The sequence below is a fragment of the Vanessa cardui genome, chromosome 16 (assembly GCF_905220365.1).
Source record: "Vanessa cardui chromosome 16, ilVanCard2.1, whole genome shotgun sequence".
Classification (NCBI taxonomy): domain Eukaryota; kingdom Metazoa; phylum Arthropoda; class Insecta; order Lepidoptera; family Nymphalidae; genus Vanessa; species Vanessa cardui.
The window spans coordinates 2,644,099-2,669,165 of record NC_061138.1 but is presented as its reverse complement, the minus strand read 5'-3'; the positions used below and the strand labels follow the sequence as shown (position 1 = coordinate 2,669,165).

Genomic DNA, 25,067 nt, shown 5'->3' with positions numbered 1-25,067 from the left:
TTTCTACCAAAAGTAGTATCAATATTGGAACTGCCAGAAGATTTCTTTTATGATTTCATTATTAAATAATCCATTTTCTATTCCTATACATATGCTGACATTTATATAATTGTCCAAGAGCGTATATTTTATCTGTATTTTTATTTTATACATGGAAATTTATTTATTCAAAAGCTTCTTTAATAAATAAAATATTATGATTATATGTATTTCATTCATTAGACAAGCATTCGATTTTACTATTTTTTAAAATTTATTAAACAAATTCTACAATCGTGTCGGAAAAAAGTATATCAGACTTTAGAAAGTAAAAGGACGAATTTAGAAATTCAATAGGAATTTATTAATTCAAGTATTTATTGTCTAAGAAAAAAGTATATCAGATTTTAGCAAGAAAAAGGACGTATTTAGAAACTCAATAGGAATTTATTAATTCAAGTATTTTTTGCTTAAGATCAATTTAATAAATTAAGTCACACACCGCAAACCAACTGCTAGGACTAGAAGGTTTTTTTTTTAAATATAGAATTATATTTAATAATGTAAGAATTAACAACATTAAATGCTTAAATATATATATATACAAATATGAAGTAAATAGAATATAATAATAGAAGGTTTTTGGGATTTAAATACGGACCAATGTTTGACACGGTTTTCATAAAATAATAGCCTTCATCATTTTCATAATCATCTCTAATTCAAGGCCATAAGTTAATGTTTTAAAGTGATGGTGTTATTATTTATTAATTTTAAGCATATGTTTTTGTTACAGAAACATCCGCAACCATCAACTCCAACGTACATCACTATACTTAAATAAGTATTTTATATTAAAATTTGTTTTCTGTATAATATTTACATTAGCCACTTCCATACAACCTGTATAATAAATAGTTGTACATTATTGTTATATAATAAAGATTGTATAATTTAAATAATAATTATTTTTTATTAATATATCATTATTGGCTTATATATATGGTGAGTTTAGCGTAACATAGCCTGCTCTAAATCGTAATATAAATGAATTTATGTATGTAAATTTATAAAATTAAAAGGACCGTTAGTTTGTAATGAATCTATACATATTGTAAACAGTTCATAAATTGTGAAATGTAGTTGAGCACTCAATTATTTAATAGACGTACAGGTTCCTAATGATTATAATAACAGCGGACAAGGATAATATCGCTGTAAGAAAACTTAACAATTCCTTACAACATATAAGCTACCCCTTGTGCCTGTAGTTACACTGGTTCATTGAAACTGAAACTCAAAAATACTAAGTGTTGCTGTTTGACGGAAGAACATCTGACGAGGAGTATCTAATACCCTCACCAGATAGATTGGCTTGACAAAGCCCTACCACCAAGTAAGACAGTGAATTGTATAAAGAATCAATTGCTTATGAACACATCAACATTTTTTTATTGTTGTTATGAACACTCGCTCAGATTGAGTGTTTATATAACTCAAGTGAAATTATTCCGTTATATTAAAAATAATAAATGAATGTTTGAACTGACAGTCCTTTTAATACTTTGTTAAAATAATTTAGTGTCAATTTGTATGTTGAAATGTGATGCTTCGCTTACTTCTTGAATTAGTTTAAATGTTGATTGATTATAAATATCGTTTGTAAATAATTAGAATTATAAATGTTCCTTAGATTAGAACTCGAATTAGTAAGCAAGTAGGTATCCAAGAGGCCTATTACTTAATGATATAATAGATAATTAAGATAATTCAAGTTTATTCTATAAATTAGTATTGTGACTATCATTGTTTGTGTTTCTTGAATAAACTGTTGAGCCCAATTTTAAACTTGACTGCAATTTGAATTTCGTGTAATATATAAAAAATTTTTAGAATGTTATAATTTTTTTTTTTTTAATTTTCAAGAGTCTTAGATCTTTGTACATAGGTCTTTCGTCAGCTATGAACAATACTATATTAAAAAATATATATTACAAGAAGCATTCGAAGTTTAAAATTCAAGTTTATTAAGAAACATAAAACAAAAAATAACGTTGTATTAATAAATTATTATCTATTAAACTAAGTGTACAGATAATCATCGTAAATTAATTAGGATTGTAATGTACATAGATCATTTTAATTAATATTTAGATGACATTTGAGAAATTTCGCTTAATCGCTTTATGAGGTTTATTAAAGTTAACAAATTAATTACTAGATGTACCTGTTAACATGTGAATGAATAAATTGCATTATTTTCTATACTTTTGTGTTATTTACGGTACCTTACTTCATTACATGGTATAAAACAAAGACGCTTACCGCTGTCTATCTATGTGCATAGATCTTAAAAATTACAGAACTGATTTTGATGAGGTTTTTTGTAATAGATATACAATACAGTCGAGAAACACTCATAATTTTAGAGGCTTCTAATGTAATATTGTAATTACACATGTTTTTTAAGCATACATTGCAAACGCTGGCTGAACCCACTTTCCAACTATACACCTTAAAAAGGTTTTAAAAAAGTCAATGGTATATTTCTCTCTAGGATAATATACAAAAAAAAAATTAAATATGCAAGGCCTCAGCAGATTATTTTGTCTAATGACAAAAAGTTATGAACTTTGTATGAGTATTGCACCCGTGCGAAGCCGGGGCGAATCGTTAGTAACAAACACATATTACATAAAGGAAATGTTCCACATTAGGCTAGGTGTTTACATAACATTATGAATGTCACGGTACATCGTGGCATTTGGGGGTAAAACAAATTAACTTAATAACAAAACAAACCTCACTGTTACGAAGTTTTAATACGCGGCTTACTGTAGAGTCAACTGCCAAAAATGGCCATATAAGGCGACCTTTCGATCCATTTCTCTGACTTCTATCTCATTTAATAAAAAAAAAAAAAACATTTAAAGCATTTTTCAATTCACACGATTTTGTCAATAATAAATACTAAACTTTCGTTATTTATTTCATTATGTCTTTTATTAAATACATACTATACATAGCCCAAGCAACTTCAACCCAGTCTCCCACGAAAGTTACCATTTTTCCAAATCATTTTATTAAGTTGCAATATAACGATCTAACTGATTTATATAATCTGTGACTGAAATACAATAAAGCAAAAGTAAGTTAAACGTTTTAATAGTAATAGTCATTATTAACACTTACTAAATTAGGCATTAATACTGAGAGGTAACATTATATATAAAGACCACAGTGGCATGCGCTTGGAGAGGCCTATATCCAGCAGTGGACAACAACCGGCTGATGATAATGATGATGATGATGATATAGGTATTTACACGATGTTTACAAACGTGGGAAGTGCGTGGAGATATGTAAACATATCCCGATCGAAGAAGAAACAAAGAGAAACAAAACTTAGATTTATATTACACAGCGATACTAATAGCTCTGCTATATTTTACACTAAAAACTTTTCTTGTATAATAAGTCTCCATTTACATATATAGAACAATATACACTTAACTATTTTATTTACTTTCCAGAGCAAATTTGTTATTTAAAGTGCTAATTACTGTATACGATATTTAGTTTGATAGTAGTGTTTGTGCAATCCCGTCTGGACGGTATCACATATATGCTATTTTCAGCCGACTTCAAAAAGGAAGAGGTTATCAATTCGTCTGTATTTTTTTTATGTTTGTTACCTCAAAACTTTTAACTGGGTGGACTGATTTTTATATATATATTTTTTTTTTTTGATTGAAAGCTAGTGCTTCCTGTGTAGATAATATTAAGGATAGAATCCTGCATTATTCATTGTAGGACATGCTGTGTGTGCTGTGCTATTATAGAAAGTTTCTCGGATTCGCTTATTAATTACTTTATTTAGGCTAATTTACCAAATTTCTTTTTTATAACTTAGCTATTGAACTGTTTCTGTTTCTAAATTTTATTTTAAATTTGTATTAAGTATGTCAGCTTAATAAGTACTAAGTAAGTTTTTTTTCATTGGTTTTTATTTTTAGTTAATTTTGTGAGAATTTTAAAGGGCGACCTTTAGTACGAATTCGTTCATGTTCGTATACGAATGTCCACCACCTTCCTTTCTGATGATTTTATTTCTATTGATTTGAAATAATTACCCTCTTTTACATCATCATACATTTTCGAAAGGCTAAGATAACGGTTATGTTTTTAAAATAATCTGCAGACCAAGTTTCATAATGATTTTTTTTAGTTTTTAAGGCATTATTGAGGAAAAAAAATCAAAAAATATTGAAATAAATTCGTTTTCCATCTCGCATTTTAAAATTTGGACAGATAATTATTGTTAAAATATTGACTAATATCCATAAATTATATATGCTTAATCGTTTGTATAAAACAAAAGAAAAAATTAATTGATACTTTTTTTTAAAATACATTTTTGATAAATTTTCAAAAAAAGCTAAAAAACGTAATAACTCAAAAATGGTTAACTTTTGGATTATGTATATGGAGGTTAAAATTATTGCAAATAGTCACCCCTATCACCTTCTAACAGATATACGTCGAGTTACCAATAACCCTGTATATGTATATATTATTTACAAAATAATTATTATCAAAAATTATAAAACACAATTTATGAAGCTTATTATTACGAGTGTATGTATATTTAAGACTATAGCTTCGTTTAGTTTTACTAACTCAGAAAAATACTGCATAGAAAATTCAGTTTCCTTTCAACAAAGGTTGCCCGACAAATGTCGATTACATCTTCTTTATAATTGTTTTCTACTTTAACGCTTGGACAATAAACAATATTTACATATGTAAAACATCTCATTACAAGACAAATGGAAACAAAATAACCAATTAGAGCGTCCGTTTAACGAGACCATTTATTTTAATAGTTTAGCTCACAAACTTCATGTAAATATTCTGAATATCGAAATAGTGAAGTGCTGAAGTTAATTATTTGCCTAATCGTTCTTTAGTTCGTAGAATTCATTTATGCATAATAATTCACGTAGAATAATGTATCAAACTTAACAATAGTAGTATTTATTTAGCACATGCACAAGATCTTAGTTAAATTTACATCGTATTGTGAACAACGCGAAGTGTGTGTACAATATTTTTGATCCAACATTTAGTGTGTAAAACTGGAATTACAATAATTTTAAGGATTTGAGGCAGACATTTTAATTTTACTTGGTGTTGGATTTGTGGTAATTCGTCTAAGTTGGTACCAGCCATTGGATAACCGACATGATGACCTCTTACACCGTTTTGCCTCTCTTTTTCTCGCCTCTCTCGTCTCTTGTGTGCGTGTGTATCCACACTTTTTTAGAGGTTGGGGGCCGTGAAAGAGCAAATAGATAAACATAATAACACTCGCAATTATAATATTAGTATATATTATATATTTGTTTTTGTAAATATTTATTTTAATTCATAATAACAACAAAACGATACCATAAAGTTAATTTTATTTTATGAAAATTTGTACACGGTACATGTACCAAAATGATATTTTTTATAATTTTAGCCCGTGTGTTTGTACCGACTAGTCTCTAAAACGACTGTAGCAATTTTGAATGGACTTTCACTAAAAGAAAGCCAATGAAATAAGAAGTAACTTAGGCTACAACAATAAATTTTCACCCAGACATTAATTAAAAGAACTTGTTATTGGCGCATCGTGCGCAAAATTTAATATAATACAGTAGTGTTGCAATAAGTTTCAAATATAAGTCGGAATTAAATAAAAATTAAATAATAAAATTTAAAACAAAACAGGAAATAAATGTAAAAAACACTAAAAAAAAAGCTTGATGTATATTTTGCAAATATATATAAAATAATTAACACAATACATGGAACACCTATATACTAAACGATCTTATTCTTCCTTTATAGCTGTTTTATTTATTTTAAGTTTTGTTTATTTTGTATTGATAAATCCAGTGGGGTTTTGTTACATCGTTGTCTATATATACTAAACATGTATATTCAATAAATCAATAAAAACAAAAAAATTAAAAATTAAAAGTTGTTGAAACGAAATATCCTTTGCATATATTGACCATCCCACCAAAAATGTAACAGGTCTTGTAGTTCGTCCACATATCTACACAATAGTTAAACAGTAAGCATATTTCATTTGTAATACACCGGATTAATTATTACGAAGAAGTCCATTATTATCTAAATATCAAAGAACATGAAATGTATACTAAACTGCCATATTAAATTCAACTGATATCGCTCGGGTCACAATTCCAAGAATACTTCGGACTCCCAAGCGAAGTATTTCAATTATTTCAGTAAGTAGTCTGTTAATTTCCTTGCAATTATTGTCATAGTGCAAGAACGTATTAATTAAAGCAATACCTTGAGTTACTTAACAAAATAAATAAATTCGTGAGGTCCACTCACAGTTAGACTAGTATGTGTACTGTTTAAAACGGAACTCTATTTTCCCTTTATGTAGTAATTATAGTGATTTTGACGTCCTCCGTGGTCGAGTGGTGTGTAGACCGGTTTTTATGGGTACACCACTCCGAAGTCTCGGTTTCGATTCCCGGCTGATTCGATGTAGATTACCATTAGTTTTCTATGTTGTCTTGGGTCTGGGTGTTTGTGGTATCGTCGTTACTTCTGAGTTTTCATAAACCAAGTGCTTTTGCTACTTACATTGGGAACACAGTAATGTATGTCATGTTGTCTTATATTTTTAATTATTATTATAGTAACAGTCTGCAAATTACCCACTGCTGGTCTAAGGCCTCCTCTCACTTTTAGGAGAAGGTTAGGAGCATATTTCAAAACGCTGCTCTACTGCGGGTTGGTAGATGAATACGTGGTAGAATTTCGTCGATGCAGTTTTCTTCGCGATGTTTTCCTTCACTACCAAGTTCGAGATGATGATGGGCTTGAACCGGCAATCAACAACAGATTAAGGTGTTCGCCCTCTTATCACTGGGCAATATCTGCTATAATACTATTTATTTATTAGTTAACATTGATTGTAGTCCCGGATTAGAATAGGACCTCCCCAACTCTACCCGTGGGTGTCGTAAGAGGCGACTAAGGGTTTATATTAGGGCCCAGTGCATATCATCTGCACTTTGGGCCACCCGCACGGTGGCGGGTAAACCACCACGATAGCATTCCCAAGGAGGGTTAGTGTCAGGCAGGCGGCCGACTTTAAAAATATAAGCCGAAACACTTACAGCATGGACAATGAAAACTATAAGAATGATAGGGCTAGGGCGTACCCCACAGGCGACGCGCAGGAGCAGCACCCGGCCCCTGTGGGAAATGGACAAGGGTTGTCGCACCAAAACGGGCGGGTGCGACGTAAGAAGCGAGCTCGAAGTGTGAGAGAGGTAAAATTGCGGTATGCGAGTTGGAATGTAGGAACGATGTCTGGAAGAGGAAGGGAGCTAGCAGATGTTTTGAAAAGGCGAAGGATAAATGCAGCGTGCCTGCAAGAGACAAAGTGGAAGGGTGCAAGGGCTAGGGAAATAGGAGAAGGATATAAGTTATTCTATTGTGGAAGTGATGAGAAGAGAAATGGTGTGGGTATAGTTTTAGATAGTAGGTTGAAAGAATGTGTGGTTGATGTAAAAAGAGTGAATGATAGACTGATAGCGATTAAATTAATTGTGGACGGCGTGACACTGAATTTAATAAGTGTATACGCGCCACAGTCAGGCTGTGAGGAAAGCGTGAAAGAAAAGTTTTGGGAGGATTTTGATTGTCTGCTGATGGATTTACAGGATAGCGAGGAAGTCTATGTGGGTGGTGACTTTAATGGCCATGTAGGAAAAGAGAGTGATGGATATGAGAGAGTGCATGGTGGGTTGGGATTTGGAAACCGGAACGCTGACGGCGAGGCACTTTTACAAGCTGCCTGTGCCTTCGACCTGGCTATAACAAACACGTGGTTTAAGAAAAAAGAGGAACACCTAATAACTTACAAGAGTGGCCACCACGCGACACAGATAGACTATTTCCTAGTGAGGCGAAGGAGTCTATGCTGTGTCAAAAACTGTAAAGTGCTGCCAGGCGAAGCTTTAGTCACCCAACACAGACTAATCCTAATGGATTTTAAATTAAGTGTCTCGCCCAAAAACAGCCGAACACGGCCCCCTCCTAAGACAAGATGGCGTATGTTAGAGAATGATGAATGTGCTATTAGATTTAGGAACCAAATATTGGAGAAAATGATAGAAATGAGTGATATGAAAGAGACATTGGCGAATGAATGTTGGATTGAGATGGCTTGGTATATAAGGAAGGTCGCAAAAGATGTGTTTGGAGAGTCGAAAGGAAAGGGTTTAATAGATAGGGATACCTGGTGGTGGAATGACGAAGTGCAAAATGTATTGAAAGAGAAGAAAGTGGCATTTAAAGAATGGCAGGTTGTAAAAAATGTGAATGCAAGTTTGAAAGATGAAAAAAAGGAAGTTTATAGGGTATTTAAGAGGAGAGCAAAGAAGGTGGTAGCGGTTGCCAGAGCGAAGGCAGAGGAAAGGTTATACAACTCACTGGATAGCCCGAGAGGCCAGAAGGATCTCTACCGAATTACGAAAGAGAGAGAAAGACGATCGAGAGATATAACTTATATCAAATGCATGAAAGATGAGGCTGGTAAAGTTTTATGTAAAGATGAGGAAATAAAAGAAAGATGGAAGGTCTATTTTGAAAAGCTTATGAATGAAGAAAATGACTGGAATGGTGTTCTTCGAGAGGCGCAAGTAAATAAGGGATTAGTAAGAGAAATTAGCATGGATGAGGTAATGACAGCAGTCAAAAGCATGAAAAATGGGAAGGCTTTGGGTCCAGGTGAAAAACCAGTTGAAGTATGGAAGATATTAAAGAGTGAAGGATGTATGTGGTTGACTTTATTCTTCAATAAGTTGTTGCATGAAGAAACCATCCCACAAGAATGGTGCAGTAGTTCACTAGTGCCCATCTTCAAAAATAAAGGAGATGTACAGGATTGCAACAACTATAGAGGGATTAAGCTCATATCACATACTATGAAAGTATGGGAGAAGGTAATAGAGAGAAGATTGCGAGAAGAGAGTGAAATTACCGAAAATCAGTTTGGGTTTATGCCAGGTCGAGGGACAATGGACGCTATCTTTGCACTCCGCCAATTGTGCGAGAAGTACAGACGTGCTCACAAGAACCTGCACATGGTGTTCATTGATCTCGAGAAAGCCTATGATAGGGTGCCTCGTGAAGTGTTATGGTGGGCATTGAAAGAGAAAGGTTTGCCTGGGAAGTATGTGGAGTTAATTCGTGCTATGTACAAGGGATCTTGTACCTACGTCCGATCGTCTGCCGGTAACACCGACCGGTTCAATGTGGCTGTAGGTTTGCACCAAGGGTCGGCTCTAAGTCCTTACCTCTTCCTGTTGGTTATGGACGCTCTAACGGCGGACATACAGGAGGAGGCACCCTGGTGCATGCTTTTTGCCGACGACATTGTACTGGTTGGTGAAGATGGACCTGAGATCCAGAGCAGATTGGAGGATTGGCAACGGAAACTGGAGAATGTTGGCCTGAAAATCAGTAGAACGAAGACTGAATACATGTTCTGCGATTTCGGCGGTCTCTCCGGTCCCGAAGCCATAGCGCTTGATGGCGCAGCTCTTCCAGTCTGCTCCGACTTCCGGTATCTCGGTTCACTCATTCAAGGCGATGGCGAAATAGATCGAACGGTGAAGCACAGGATTAACACAGGATGGATGAAATGGCGGCAGGTTACGGGAACAATTTGTGATCCCCGTATTCCCCTTAAACTTAAGGGGAAGATCTATAAGACCATGATCAGACCTGCTGTCCTGTATGGATCAGGGTGTTGGGCTACAAAAGGGATGACTGAAAGACAATTGCATGTTGCGGAGATGAGAATGCTGAGAGGAATGTGTGGTGTTACGCGAATGGATAGAGTAAGGAATGAGTATATAAGAGGAAGTTTGAAAGTGACACCGATAGCCGAGAAGTTATGTGGAAGGCGGCTATCATGGTATGGGCATGTAATGCGGAGGAATGAGGAACACATTGTGAGGAAGGCCTTGAGCATGGATGTGGATGGATATAGAGGTAGAGGACGACCAAGGAAACGATGGATGGATTGTGTGAAAGACGATATGGCTAGAAAGAATGTTACTTGTGAGATGACGTCTGACAGAGAAGTATGGAAGGAGAAGACATGCTGTGCCGACCCCAAGTAAAATTGGGATAAGGGCAGGAGAATGATGATGATATGATAACATTGATTATAAATTCCTTCTAATGATCAATGCCGATGTTTCATACGTCCCATAACGATCATATTTTTGTCCACATAGTATTTAAAAAACAATCGAAAGTTGCATTACAAAATCTTTTTTTATGACATAAATAGGCAACAATTAGATGGGGCTTACTACTGCCTATAGGTATTGGTACTGTAAGAAATACTAAGCATTCCTCACGAATGGGCCACCAACCTTAGATATGTATGTTATACGTGATGTGATTATTATTACGTTTGCTCACTGACAATATTGAGTAATAGTACTGGGTAGATAATACGATGAGTATAACCCGCAGTGGAATGTGTTCCTAACCCTCTCCTTAATGGAAGAGGAGGTCTTATCCCAGCAGTGCGAAATTAACAGACTGTTACTTTACATTTTTACTTTAAAAACTAGTTTTGTTTATCACGTGTATAGCAAAAAAGTAGCCTATGCCCATCCTTGGAGTTCTAATTTGCTGCATACAAAATTTCATCAAATTCGCTTCATTGGTTTGATTGTGAAAGAGCGACAGATAGAAAGACAAATGGAGATAGTTTCACATTTATAATATTAGTATAGAAGTAATGATGAATTCATATTATATTTAAATATAGAATACATGTATCTATAATTTGATTCCATATTCAAATACTTAAATTAGTTTACAATGAGCGTAACCGTCCGTCGAGGAGGAGGGGTTCTCGAAACGATGCCATTATCTTAACCCACACATGCAAGTTAACTGGCGGAAATGTGTTACGCTTTACAACCTCGTTCATTTCGTTTAACTGATTCCTTTAAATGTATTTACATAACATTTTCTTACCCCTATTTACATTACTTTGTAGAATACTTTTTAGTATTTATCGTCAATGTGACTTTCTAAATGTTCTCTGCGTTTGAGAATCAAGTTTTGAGTTTATTCCACAACGCTGTACCTTAGGTTGGTGGATGGACGAGATGAATTATAAACACTAATCCAGTTTGAACAGCTTCGGTTATTGTTCACGTGGTACAGCTGTCATGGAGTCATGATTATAAATATGCATCATAAATGTACATATTTTCTTGGTACCGATACTTTAATCAAAGATAACGAGTTCGAATTTGTGAAGGACATTAATTGTACTATTTATTCTGTTCACTAGAAGAGCCTTATGATGTTATGATATATTTACATAACATTTTTACAAAGAAAAAAATATAAAAAGAGTTTTCAGTTATTAATTTGTGAGCTGATTGAAATGATTTATTCATCGCACGTTCGATTGGATGGAAACTTGGTGAGAACTTCGAAACGAATAGGATTCTGACACACGTACATACACACATACACTCATACATATATGTGTATCCGTTAATATATTCACTAAATCAAGGTAATGTAATAAACTCCGAGCCGCCTTCTTGACACGAGTGGAGTGTTTACCAACTGTAAGAAATTTACGAAAACTTATTTTCTGTAATTTACTAATTATCTGCTACTTTGTAGCGATACGAGTCAAGATTTCGATATTAATTGCGTTCTGTCTTGCTTTAGAAGGATAAAAGAACAAATAATCTTTATAATTGTATATGGATTTCGTTGAGTATTGACAAACCAATGCAGCTTATTAATGATTTGTAACAAAGTACCGGATAAGATCGGATAATGAACTAATATAGCAATTATGAAAAAAATACGATTACAAATTATATACGTAATTTTGGTACACATATATGCGCTGCCTATCATTTGTGATCTGGCACTTAGTAACATAGCGCGTCAAGTGTAAGTTGGCGTGTGGCAAAAACATGTACCAATTTTTTTTTTTGTTCATTTAATATCCTATTTGTTTTATTTACCCTTATTAAGAAAACTTACCCAAAATATTTTAAAAATGAGACGTAGAGAATTATTTTCTAGGGAGATATTGGTAAAATAAACAAAAAAGTGGCAAAACAAAGGTGTAGCAGGTGCTGCCACAGGAACGCCAACTTATACTTGACAGTCTATAACAATGACAGCGGACCCAAGAAGGAGTATTTTAAGCCCGCTTGTCGAGAAATTTATTTCAAATTTATTTTACATTAAGTTAAAATATTGGAAGTAAAAAACATTTAACTGTCGATTTTTCTATTTTAGGTTAGTAGTAGTAGTAAATAAAGATTCAAGACATGTATATATTTAATATTAATTAATTGAAATCTCTAAATTATAATAACAATAAATTTTCTATTTTAGATAAATATATAATTGTGTGTTATTTTGCTCCAATATCATACAACACATTACATATATCTCACTCTTTCTACCTTTTCTATCTCTATTTTACCATATAGAGACATTTTCTCACTTTCGCTTCTTATTTGAATTTGTAAAAGTAAAGAACATAAGCATCGTACATACAACTGTTTCTCTTTTGAGAAAGATTTATAGTTGATTCCACTACGCCATAGCTGGTGATTATATATCTGCCCGATTTTCATTCGTTTCTTAAACTAAATTCGTTGGAATAATTATAAGGATGGTAATAATGTTCAATTAAAATACGTTGTTGTCCGCTCTGGATATACAAAACGTAATTATGAGTAATTAAACAATGTTTACTGTAATTAGTAAACAAAATACGGACTCTACATTCCGAACCGGTCGTCAGTGTACCTTAATTAATTTTATAAAAAGAAAATGTTTGTAAGAGGTATTTGAATAAAGTTTATAATGATTTAATTTTACTTTTTCAAAGGGTATTGACTCAAAAAACATTTTTACTAATATAAAATTCTTAGAGTAATTTTTTAATTTTTCACGACGTCCAACAGACGCTTTATTTTACATGTACATTAAATTTTTCTAATAGTTGTAACTGGAGCTCACACTCGTTTTTTTTTTTTTTAATTTTGTGTTTCTCATTGAATAATCTTTTGTAAAACACAAATATTTATAAAAAACAAACAGACATTTTGTTTTGATAATTTCAGTATCATTTTGTTTTTGTAGAATTTTTTAGGCAACTTGCACCTTTGTTTAAAAATTCGAAATAATTCCAATATTGATTAACGATTCGATTTCCATCTTAATTGTTCATTATATGTCAAAAATCTGTTAGCAGATTGGAAAGCAATACATGTAACCTAAGAAGCACTGACGAAAGGTTTTTTTTTATATGAAGTGGTCAAATGGCGGAATCTTGTCACTACGGTGTACAATTATTTATTTATTATTAATCACAAGTATGATAAAGTTAATCGCGGCTGTAAAATGCGGAACTGGAGATTTGAGGATAGGGTAGGTATTGGATCACCGTTACATACAATTCTAGAACTTCACCTCCCACAGGTCGGCAGATGCCTATAGGATGACGACCAAACTGCCAAGATGATCTCTTGGCTGGCAACGTGCTAGAAAAGTAAAAAAAGAAGAAAGAAAAGTATAAAAACTTGCAAAGCTTAAGCTAGAATAAAGGAGCACTGTGTAGGTCAAGCATCATGTATATAAAATATAATAAATAAGTATAAAAAAGTTTTTTATTTGTAGTTACCTGCGTTCTTAGACGTACGTGAAATCTTAAAACGTTTTGAGCATGCAGGGAGTTTAAATATAATTGCACTTTAAAGCCTTTGCTGAAACGCTCAAACGTACAACAACCTGCACACCCTACTTTGCACCTCTCAAAGAGTGTATGAAACCTCCTGCTTAACCTGTCACGACGTCCAACAGACGCTTTATTTTACATGTACATTAAAATTTTCTAATAGTTGTAACTGGAGCTCACACTCGTGATTCCTAACCAAAGATTCTCAAGTAAAGCAGTGAGATTTCAAAGTTCTTAATATATTTATACCTATAATCTATCTCGTGAGAACATGTGTCTTTTTTATAGCGGTAGGCGGACGAGCAAATAAGCTACCTGAGAGTATGTTGCCACTACCGGCTATAGACAATGGCACTGTAAGAAACATTAACCATTCCTTATTACCAATAGTTAACTTTAAAAATAAAAAATCAGTTCTGAATTATAATATTTGGAATTTTCTTTCAACCCACAGTTTCTCTTTGCTTGTGATGCAGGGAGGCAGGTGATAATAGTAGTCAGGGTTTAAATAATAACTTTTGTTTATAATTCAACTCTTCCTCAATGGTATAGAAAAATCATCGTGAGTAATCAAGCACGTGTCGGTGGAAAATCTGTCTAATGTTTCCCAACCAACCTTAGAGAGACAGTGGACTGCCCTCCAATGGAAAGGAAGGGATTCCAAATTTGAATTTATAAAAGTTCGAATATAAAGAATAAACAACGCCAACATGAAAATTGAATCCTGTAAATATTTACCGATCACCTTTTAAATTTATTGAAAATGTAAACTCCTAGTTAATTAAAAACCCTTTTGGTGTTGAACAAATGCTTTTCTGACGGCAATAATTGTGATCCAGTCTTGGTAGTGTAAATTAATGTCAGAGAATATTTGCAGACTTTGTGTAAAGCATCAGCGCTTGCATCCACTTTAACGAACGTGCACTGGATATAAGATGCCAAGCGTCTGTCTCAGGCTGCACCACAAGAATACGTTTTGATCAGTCGTGCGTGATCAGTGTCTGAGATACGCTGGCTACTAAGAGAAAATAATAAATGATGGACCTAGTCATTAGCTTCTAAGGCTGCAAATCCCAAGACCCTGAGTTCAAATCTCTGGCTATCCTGTAAATGTGTCACTGCTCAGCTGAACCTTTCTCTTCCTTTGACTTAGGACGGATCAATAATTATAGGGTAATTGTTAATTTATAGTCCTCTGCCTCAATCACAACTACATTTGAATTTATTTTCTCCAAAAATTGATCTAGCCTCTATTGTTATATTGTGCTAATAACAAAAGAAAGGGTAGCAGATTAGAAGTCATTCAAGACTTCACTACATTATAAGATCGTTACAGATTCATTATGGCATTTTACAAATATATTGTTTTAATATTTTTATTTTACGACATTATATACAACTTAAACAGTATACTATATAAATAATTATTTAAAACATAACAGTTTACTATCTAAGATATGATATAAAAAGTTCTTAGTTGTTTTTATATTGAAAACTACTTAAAACATTTTTTGACTTAAGTGTTCCAGTCATCCCGATACCTGCACTTAAAAATAAACTTTATCGTACCGACATAGCTATCTGATTCGCTTGGAATATTATTATGTAAATCAATTTAGGCTTTCATTGTGGTTATCTGTGGAGTAGGGTGAAATTATTCACAATTCGATACGACCGGCGCCGTCGTGACTCCGTCACTATGCTCGGATCACTTTTCAATTAACCCACTTCTCTGTGTCTGATGTCTTAAATTTTTCGTAAAGGAAAGTTTTAAATATGAAAATATCGATGTTTATATACAACTAGCAACCGTGCTTACACGAATACTATTTTTTAAAAAAGAAAATCATCGGATCTTACATTTTACTATAGAATTAGCTCGTTGTTTGTGGATTCTGGATCTCCTACATTCGAACAAACTAATTTAATCTCGTAATAATATTAGTTTCTTTATTTCTTTATTACTTTACGTTCTTACAATATATTTAAACACATCTCGGGAAACCTTATTCGTACACGTCCAAATCGAGGCAGGCAGCCTTTATGTTACGTCGTCTGTACGCTATGATGGCTGTATATAAATCGACGTCGTGTATTATTCTATGAAAAATGAAAGAAACGCCGACAGCATTTCAAAGGGTTTGGAGTATTAGTCTTTGTCAAAGTAAAAAACAAATTTCCATAGACTTGGTATATTCCTTTTGATGCGTTTATTTTCTTCTTTCGTATGAAAGACAGCGATTTACGATAATCTACCAAAAATAAGTTTACCAAACCAATACCGCTTAATATAACAACTTGTTTTAACATAGATTATTAGATTTTGATATTAAAAATTATAAAGCATCAAGATTAATCCGATATTATACAATAATACTCAGTATTGCTATGTTGTGGCTTGAAGGGTGAGTGAGTCAGGTAATTATGAGCATAAGGGACATAACATCTTAGTTCCCAAGGTCGGTAGTGCATTAACTATCTACGGAATGGCTTATTAATTTACAGAGCCAATGAGTATGACCTATGATGACCACTTACCATATAGTAGGTGGAACAAGTGGTCCATATACTTAATAAGAGCAACATTAATTCATTCGATTACATAATAGACGCATTGTTTTGGATTTTGTACCAAATCCAAAAAGTCAAATAAGACTCTATAAGTAGAACTTATACTTCATTTTTAAAACGTTTACAGTTTTTATTTACAATTGAAGATACAGAGGTATTGTCTATTTAGTGCATCTTATATTTAATTTATCTTTGTTATTTTTGTGTACATGTTTTTAGTCTTCGAGGGATTTCTGGGTATCTTCACCGGTATGAAAAGTAGGTTTATTAGAGTTTAACTTCATTAAACAATCGTCGATTATTTTATTGGTACTAAAAATTCACTATTGCGTTATTATAATGAAATGAATGAAATATTGGACAACATCACATACATTACTCTGATCCCATCGTAAGTAGCTGAAGTACTTGTGCTATGGAAAATCCGAAGTAAAGACGGTACCACAAACGCCCAGACCCAAGACAGCATAGAAAACTAATGAACTTTTTCTACGTCGACTACATGGCTTGGCGTACCCATGAATACCGGTGTACACACTACTCGACTACGGAGGTCGTCAAATATATTAATTAGTTGAAAAGGAAAATACACTGACACGTGAAGAACTGGCAAATGAAACTCCGTTGCTGTCAATCATTATTTTGTTTATACGTTTTTAATCTTTAAACACAAAATTGCGCATAATCATTTAAAAGCGTTTACAGAATAATTGTTATTGGGGTACTTAATAAAACAACTATTTCTTTGAATATTAAGAAATACTTTGGAACATTTTGCTCCGAACAACAAACCACATCGATTGTGAGGTCACACTTTATAATTGTCACACAACTCCGAGTGAACCTTAGGTTTAACGTAAAAGGTTTTTTATTACACATAAAATTATTTTCGTAACGTCGACGCTTTCGGTGAAAAGTCATAAGAGCCAGCGGGAGTTTTTTTTATTAAACGATGAGTTAATTTCTAAATCGTATTTTTAATAGGTCTTGTTTTGTCTTAAAATATTAAATCTGACTCAAAACACATACTGTCTGTAACTTTTTGTTTGTGTAAATTCTTCGTCCAAGATTACAGAGTTTTTTTAAAAAAAAACCGTTTTGTATTATTGATGAGAAGATATTTAATGTACCATAAGGCAAAATTAATGTTATTGCAAATAGTATTGTTTTTTGTAGTCAAGTAAAAATCACTGTATAGTATTATGACCTCAGAAAATAGTAAAGAAAGGCTAGCGTTACTTAGCATCTGGTCCCCATCGTCAATATCTCAATAATATTTACAATAAACGTTTTCGAAAAAAATAATTAAAATGAAAATATCGAAATCATAAAATCAATCCAAGTGTCAATTGCAAAATAGTAATTTGCAGTTATAGTAATTTTATTTAATATGAGACAACATCACATACATTATTCTGATCCCAATGTAAGTAGCTGAAGCACTTGTGTCATGGAAATCAGAAGTAACGACGGTACCACCAGTAATTTGCCTGCTATAATATAACAATTTAGAATCTAAACCATAAAAAAATAACTTCAAAAATAAGTATGCTTTAAAGTAAATTTTGTATAAAACTAAATAAGACCAGGTATAAATTCAATTGAAATAAACATATTGACACGATATTCAAAAAATGTAAAACAAAACCAACCAATTTAATTCAATCAATCGAAATTTTATTTACTTCGATAGATTATCAACTACCGAATATCAATGCATTAAATTTTAAGCAATATGTTTTGGTTCACAATCTTTCGACAGTTTACAATCTCGAGAAATAGATTCCAACTGTATTTACAATTTTACGGCGAAATATTTTTTTTCTTTATCCCATACTCGATTGTAGCGTAATATTAAATTCCTGTTTTCAACATTCAAAGCGACGAGTATCGTTCAATTTGTTTCATCCTCAGAATAAATAATACGTTCAAATTCAGTTGGTCAGATTAATTACGAGACAAAGAGGAAGGCGACCTACATTCAAAACCAATTAGAGGCTGTTTATTTACTAAATTATTGAAATCTACCAGCTTGTTATAAATGTAGTATTAAATTTTCCTTTTGATTTATTAGCAAAACGATATTTCCGACATTTGAATTTGTTAACAAAATAGAAGTAACGAGATGATACCCTATATTATAAAGTACATTAAAAACGTTAAAATATGTAAAACAAAATATATAGTACGCTAAAACAGGCATTAGTTACATCAGAGGCGGTATATAGAAATGTGTGTATAGATAAGTTAAGTATCTAAGTATATTGGATTCCGCCTCCTTAATATAGTAGATAGCTTATCAGGCCCGAGGTTTCTATTCAAACCTCCTCAGCACCTTCATAAGGTTGGCTTAAGGAGACAGCGGATATACACTGATGATCACATATTATGTAAAAAAACTGACGAGCTATCACGATTCTTCTATTCAGGTAAGTAGTTTAAGCTAAGTGATATTTTTTAACACTCACACTATGGATCTTTTACACTGTTACAGAAAACACAGAATCATTTTAATAAATTTATAATACTGACATACAATGCTAATGTAACTAAATTAGAGAAGTGCATTTCATATTTTTAAAGGTTGGTTTTAGTTTTACGTTCTATTATTTAAAACTGACTGATTACATAAGAAGTACTAATGTTTTACATGCATACTAATATTCCGTTGAGTTGAGATGGCCCAGTGGTTAGAACACGTTCATCTTAACTAATGATTGCGGGTTCAAATCCAGGACAGGCAGCACTATATTTCATCGAAATTCTGTCACATGTGCATTCCACCAACCTGCAATGGAACAGCGTGGTGGAATATGTTCCAAACCCTCTTCTTGATGGATGAGGAGGCCTTATCTCAGCAGTGGGAAATTTACAGGCTGTTACTTTAGTTTAGTATTCCGTCCTAAAAAATATAATTGTTCAAATTGTTGTTGTATATCCGTCAAGACAATGCTCACATAAAAGATTGACAGTAAGGTTACTATCATTAATCAGCACGTTTGAAGCCGATACAGGAAAGACTTAGAAGCAAACATAAATTGATTAACATCCAACCGAGCCATGAAATGCCTACTCACATACAGTTGAGCACATTTCATGCTGTTACTTTATTCATGTTCAAATTCGTGCTAAAGTCGGAATAGCATCTGTAATGACAGCACCATTGAGCACAGGTAATTATGAGCTAATTGATTGACTTGCAACCGCTTTACCCTTGACAATAATTGGGGAAGGTGATTTCGAACTTAGCTTTCATCAAATTATTCAATACAATAGTTGATCTCGTGATAAATCTGACACGTTTATATCAACTTCATAGACGTATTAACATAAAAAGTTTATTCATGGTTCATCTCGGTCTACACTTCGAGCTTGTAGCAGCTTTAAGTAATATAGTTTTTTAAATGACGATTCAACAGTACTTGTAAAAGCCTATTTGAATAAATAACATTGTGATTTAAAAAAATAAATCAATATCATATAAATAATACTGATATTCTATACTTTATATAGATATAAAAACTGGCCAAGTGCGGTAGCTCTGGTTCATGAAGTAAGTAATTCACGATTGGATACAGGCAGACAGACGGACGGATAGCGGAGTCTTAGTAACATGCATTATATTACTAAGACTCCGCTGTCTTTTTGCCCTTTTGCCCTTGTCCTTTTGCCCTTTGGGTACAAACCCTAGAAACAAAAAAGAAACTATAATATCTAAAATAAAATGTAAAACATAGACAACTATGAAAATTTAAGAGATTAAATTGACATGGCTACTTTTATTATTACACAAGAACAAGACATTCGTAGATAATGTCGAAATATCGAGCTCCACCGAATAAAAATGATAAACATGGTAAATATTCCGTAATTAATAAGTATGAAAATGACCCTTAAAGAATTGACATTAGGCAATAAGTAAATAAGAATCAACTCTAGTATCTCAAGACCATATTATCTTGGATCTCAATAACTGTTTCTAGGAACTAAACCAGTTAGTGCTCAGAAACAAAGTTAGATGTTCGTTCTAGCTCGAAAATTGAATTTAAACTATGTAAGTGACATAGTGTAAATCTTAAACGGATTTCGAGTCTTGTAGCTCTAAAATATTTACCTTTCAAGCTTAAATCTGGATCTGAACTATCTATTCTCTTCTAGTCGGTTATAACATTGATTTCTGCCAACATTACAATGCTTTATTCTACTGTATTTCATAGTGGCTGAGCCAGTGTAACAGAAAGAATATAAGAAATCCCATCAAGGGCTTGTTACTCTTAGTCCAGCTAGTGGATATGAGGAAGATTATCGTCAATTAAAATTACAAATTATAAAATAAAATCCAAGACAAAAATCTTAAAGCAATTTTCAATTGTAGCCATCTTGGCTCTAAGAAATATAATCGATTATTCAATTAAAAAATGCAATTCAATTAGTTCAGTGACCCGCACAGATTGTTATCAAGCTTAAGCGTGAATTAATCCAATTCGAAATGCCGCTTAGTATATTTTAAAGTCTCTATATTTTAAAGTGTTTAAAGAGCAAATTGCATAGTAAAGTCGCTCCCGACTTTGGCGTGGTCAAGCAAAAATAAAAACGTTTTTTCGGATCTCATAGTTCCAACGCCTTAAAGATAGGGCGTTACCTTTGGGCCACGGATGCATAAGGTCATCAACTCTGCTGAGGGTGAACTAATAGTGCGAGGTGTCAAAATCATCTTCATTCCCTGAAGACTGCCTCATCCAGCCATGGGCAGAGTTCCACGAATGGGGGAAGACACGAATGCCTGATACGTATGAAAGATCAACAATATCCCGCATCCTCTTCAATCTACCCCGAGGACAACCATCACTCTGGTTTAAGTGAATAAGAATCCCATATAAGCTGTTTTCCCCTAAAGGGTTAGATACGTTGGATGATTTGATGAAGGATTCCACTGAGTGAAAAAAAAATGGCTACGAAAAAGGCTACAAGTCCTGATATCCTGAAATTAAATCCTAATTCGAGCTGACAAAAATACAGTAACAGACCGAAGACTGAAATTCGGAAGTGAGTACTCCCGTGCCTTGGAAATTATTTATAATGCCAAACTGTATACATATAATTATAGGACTGTGTCCCAATGCGGTATTACAGAACTTTAAACAAAAATATTTAAAATATCTATCCATGTTATAATATAATACTATCAAAGTTGTATATGATATTCCAAGCAGCAATTATTGTGAGTTCACTCAGACTGCAAGAAAACAAATCCACTCTGTCTGCTATCTCATTGAGAGTACGTAACGTGCGCGTCAGTGGTGCTTCCTTGAGCAACTTAGTTCGCCTGATGGGCACCGCTAGCGACGACGGTCGATGTCTCCGCCACATGTAAAGCCGTTATTCTGCATCTGTAGTGTTAGATTTGCCATCTAATCGGATTCTGAAAGAAAGACAGACACACATTTATGTATATGTCCAGAGTTGGTCGGTCGTTTTCAGAACATATTCCAACATACTATATAATTATTGTGTTCGTTTTGAAGCTATAATTAAGCTATAACATCATTTGAAAACCAATCAAAGCAATTTTTTTGTAGGAAACCGTACAAACTCTTAATAATACCTTAAAATATTATTATGGTACAGTTAATTACAAGTACATGTATTAAGCTAACAATTGCTTTATATTTATGTTAATTATTATCATCATAATCGACAATAGATTATAATAAATGAGATTATAATATTATGCCAGTGGACTGAAATTATTCAGATATGAAAGCATATTTCATATTAATTAGTTTGAAATGGAGTCGTGATTTTACTACTACTGCAAATATTATTTTGAAACAGTATTTGCATTTATTCTTATAATATATAGAATTGATTTACATTTAGAGAAATAATAGAATCGTCAATAGCCCAACGGTTTACGTGCCGCCTAGTTTTGTAAAAAGTCACAGGATCGATCGTCAACCTACGGACTATTATCGTATCCACTCCTAAAACAAGTTTACCACTTTTAGTTTAAAGGAATATTAGTAATTTCCTTTTTTTTTAAGGTACAAATATACATTTATTAACATAAGAATTAACAACATTAAATGCTTAAATATATATATACAAATATGAACTAAAACTAGTTACTGTATAAATCTTGACCGCGTGGAATGGTGGCAAGAATGCTAGCAGCATTTCCCCGTTGAATCGCAATTCCGATAACGTAATTTCCTTAATTTATTTGGGACATTCTTAATATTCTTAACAAAAGTAATATTTGCTAATGCCACTTGATGGTTATTTGTAACCACTGCCTCGCTACTGGCACCGTAAGAAATATTAATTATTCCTTGCATAACCGACATACACCATTAACTCTTGGATATTACCTACAGGCAGGCTTACACAAAGCCCAATCACAGTTATCATATTTTTTGTTATGATTGTAATAATTTTCCAAAATTTAATTTTTTTTTTAATATTACAAGTCCATCTAGACGTAGCTACTTTCTCGTCCTGTTCATGTTTAAAGGGTGTGCATAATTACTTCCACAAGTAATATAACATCTGTATTTCCAAGATTGGTGATACTGGCGATGTTAACGTGGTTACTTCTGACTTCCTTGTCTATAAGCAGGGGTGACCACTTATCATCAGATGGGCCATTTGCCCAACCGACTTAATCATCACCAATTTTATAAGAAAAAGCGCAAAAATATTATCTGAAATTAATTCGTTTAACAGAAATAACACATCGTAAAAATCATAACTCTTTTGTTATCTAGGTGGAATACTCAACTATGAAGTTTCGCCGCCATAGTTGTGTCAAGTCATAAAAAACTTAAATGATGAGTGTTATTTCCGTGTGACCCACTTCTGAATGCCATGACTACTAGAAGTTATTCTTCGCGATTACATCTAACGAAGTCACCTTTGTTTTCATAACTGACTTAAAAAAAGAAGGACGTTATCATTTCTATGAGCTGAGATGGCCCAGTGTTTAGAACGCGTGCATCTTAACCGTGATTGCGGGTTCAAACCAAGGCAAGCACCACTGAATATTCATGTGCTTAATTTGTATTTATAATCCATCTCGTGCTCGGCGGTGAAGGAAAACATCGTGAGAAAACCTGCATGTCTAATTTCATAGGAATTCTGCCATATGTCTATTCCACCAGCTAGCTAGTATAAAATATAAAATGGATATTTTTGCTACGTTATAAAAACCTTTTCATATATATTATTTATTAAATATTGTTTTATATGAAATCCATATTTTTTAATGCAATAAACTCGGAAAAATATTTTATAATATGTACTCTCATACTCACTGTGCCATACAAGCTTCGCTGAAATCCGTGTAACGGAACGTATTGCATTATTTCACAACGATATACAGAAGGTAGGGAAGGTGCTCTATATAATATTAAATTACCAGTAGTTACCTATTTCAAATATATTATGAAAAAAATAATAACATGTTATTATTATTGTTCCAATAATCTATTTATCCATACTGATAAACAAGGTGACGCTTTTACTTGATACAATGATAAAAGTTACAAACCTACATAAACATATCAGGGATATACAGCGCATTTATGACAGTATTTCGGTATATAATATAATCATATAAGTATAAGCAATTTTACCCGATTTTAATATAGAATTTTAAGAGAAGACGCGTTAATTTCGTGTTCTTTCTTATTTATAAGCTACGAGCCTAAAGATCTTGACTCATGAAGACATCAATACTACGTTAATTAATTCATAACACCATATACCCAGTATAGGCTGGGTATTTTGCCATGGATATCCTCTATAGGATTATAACAATAGGTGTATTGCTAGACCAAACTAGTTTATTTATAACATTTTCTGTCAGAGAACCGAGTCTTAGTATCCGATAAAGTGTAATATCAAATCGAAGCGATTCTTCTACTTGAAACGGGAAGCCATACTATAATCAGAGCTAGCACTTATTTCACGTTTCAGTTTGATTGGATGCTGTAATACTTATTATTCTAAATATTAATTACTCTGTAATTTTTCTGAAATTATTCCTCGATATAAATTAAATGTCCACTAAGCTTCAATTTCCATTGACGGGCGATATGACTTATAGTATAATATAAAAAAATCAATCGTTATTAATTTTACACGTGGAAAGACTCAAAGCGTGGCTAGTTATATAATAATATTATGACATCAAAAGAAATGATTTTCTAATAGAGATGTACCGTCAAATGGAGAGGCAATATAACTTAGAAGTTTAATGTTCCACTTTTACGAGCTCGACCTTGTCTAAGATATTACGGCACTATACTGTTATTATAGAGTTATGAAAGAATTAAAATATTCGAACTATCAAGTATATAATACGAAATATAAAAAATGGCAACATCTAAAATATTTGACTGATATAAAATGTGGCAACTGTAATTGTATACGTTGTTTAGTGGTCGATTATTTACAATCCCCAGTCCGAGTCATTTGACATAAAAAGTCGCTGTAAAAATTCATTATTTTCATTTACTTTTTTACCAATGGCTAACCCTTGTTGTATTCGTATAAAGTCAACATGAGAATAGAATAAAATAAGATTCTATAAAAATATTTTAAGTTGAACAATATACATAAAAATAAAAATCCTTGCTTTCTTCCGACTAATAAATAAAATTTT

The 25,067-nt window shown here is 32.8% G+C and overlaps 1 protein-coding gene across 1 annotated transcript; it reads left to right on the top strand.

Annotated features, from left to right (window-relative positions):
- The first annotated feature begins 7,193 nt into the window (after positions 1-7,193).
- Positions 7,194-21,265, top strand: LOC124536367. The gene is made up of 2 exons (XM_047112897.1): positions 7,194-9,011; positions 21,098-21,265. The coding sequence occupies exons 1-2, from the start codon at positions 7,194-7,196 to the stop codon at positions 21,263-21,265; spliced, it is 1,986 nt and encodes a 661-aa protein (XP_046968853.1).
- The last annotated feature ends 3,802 nt before the right edge of the window (positions 21,266-25,067 follow it).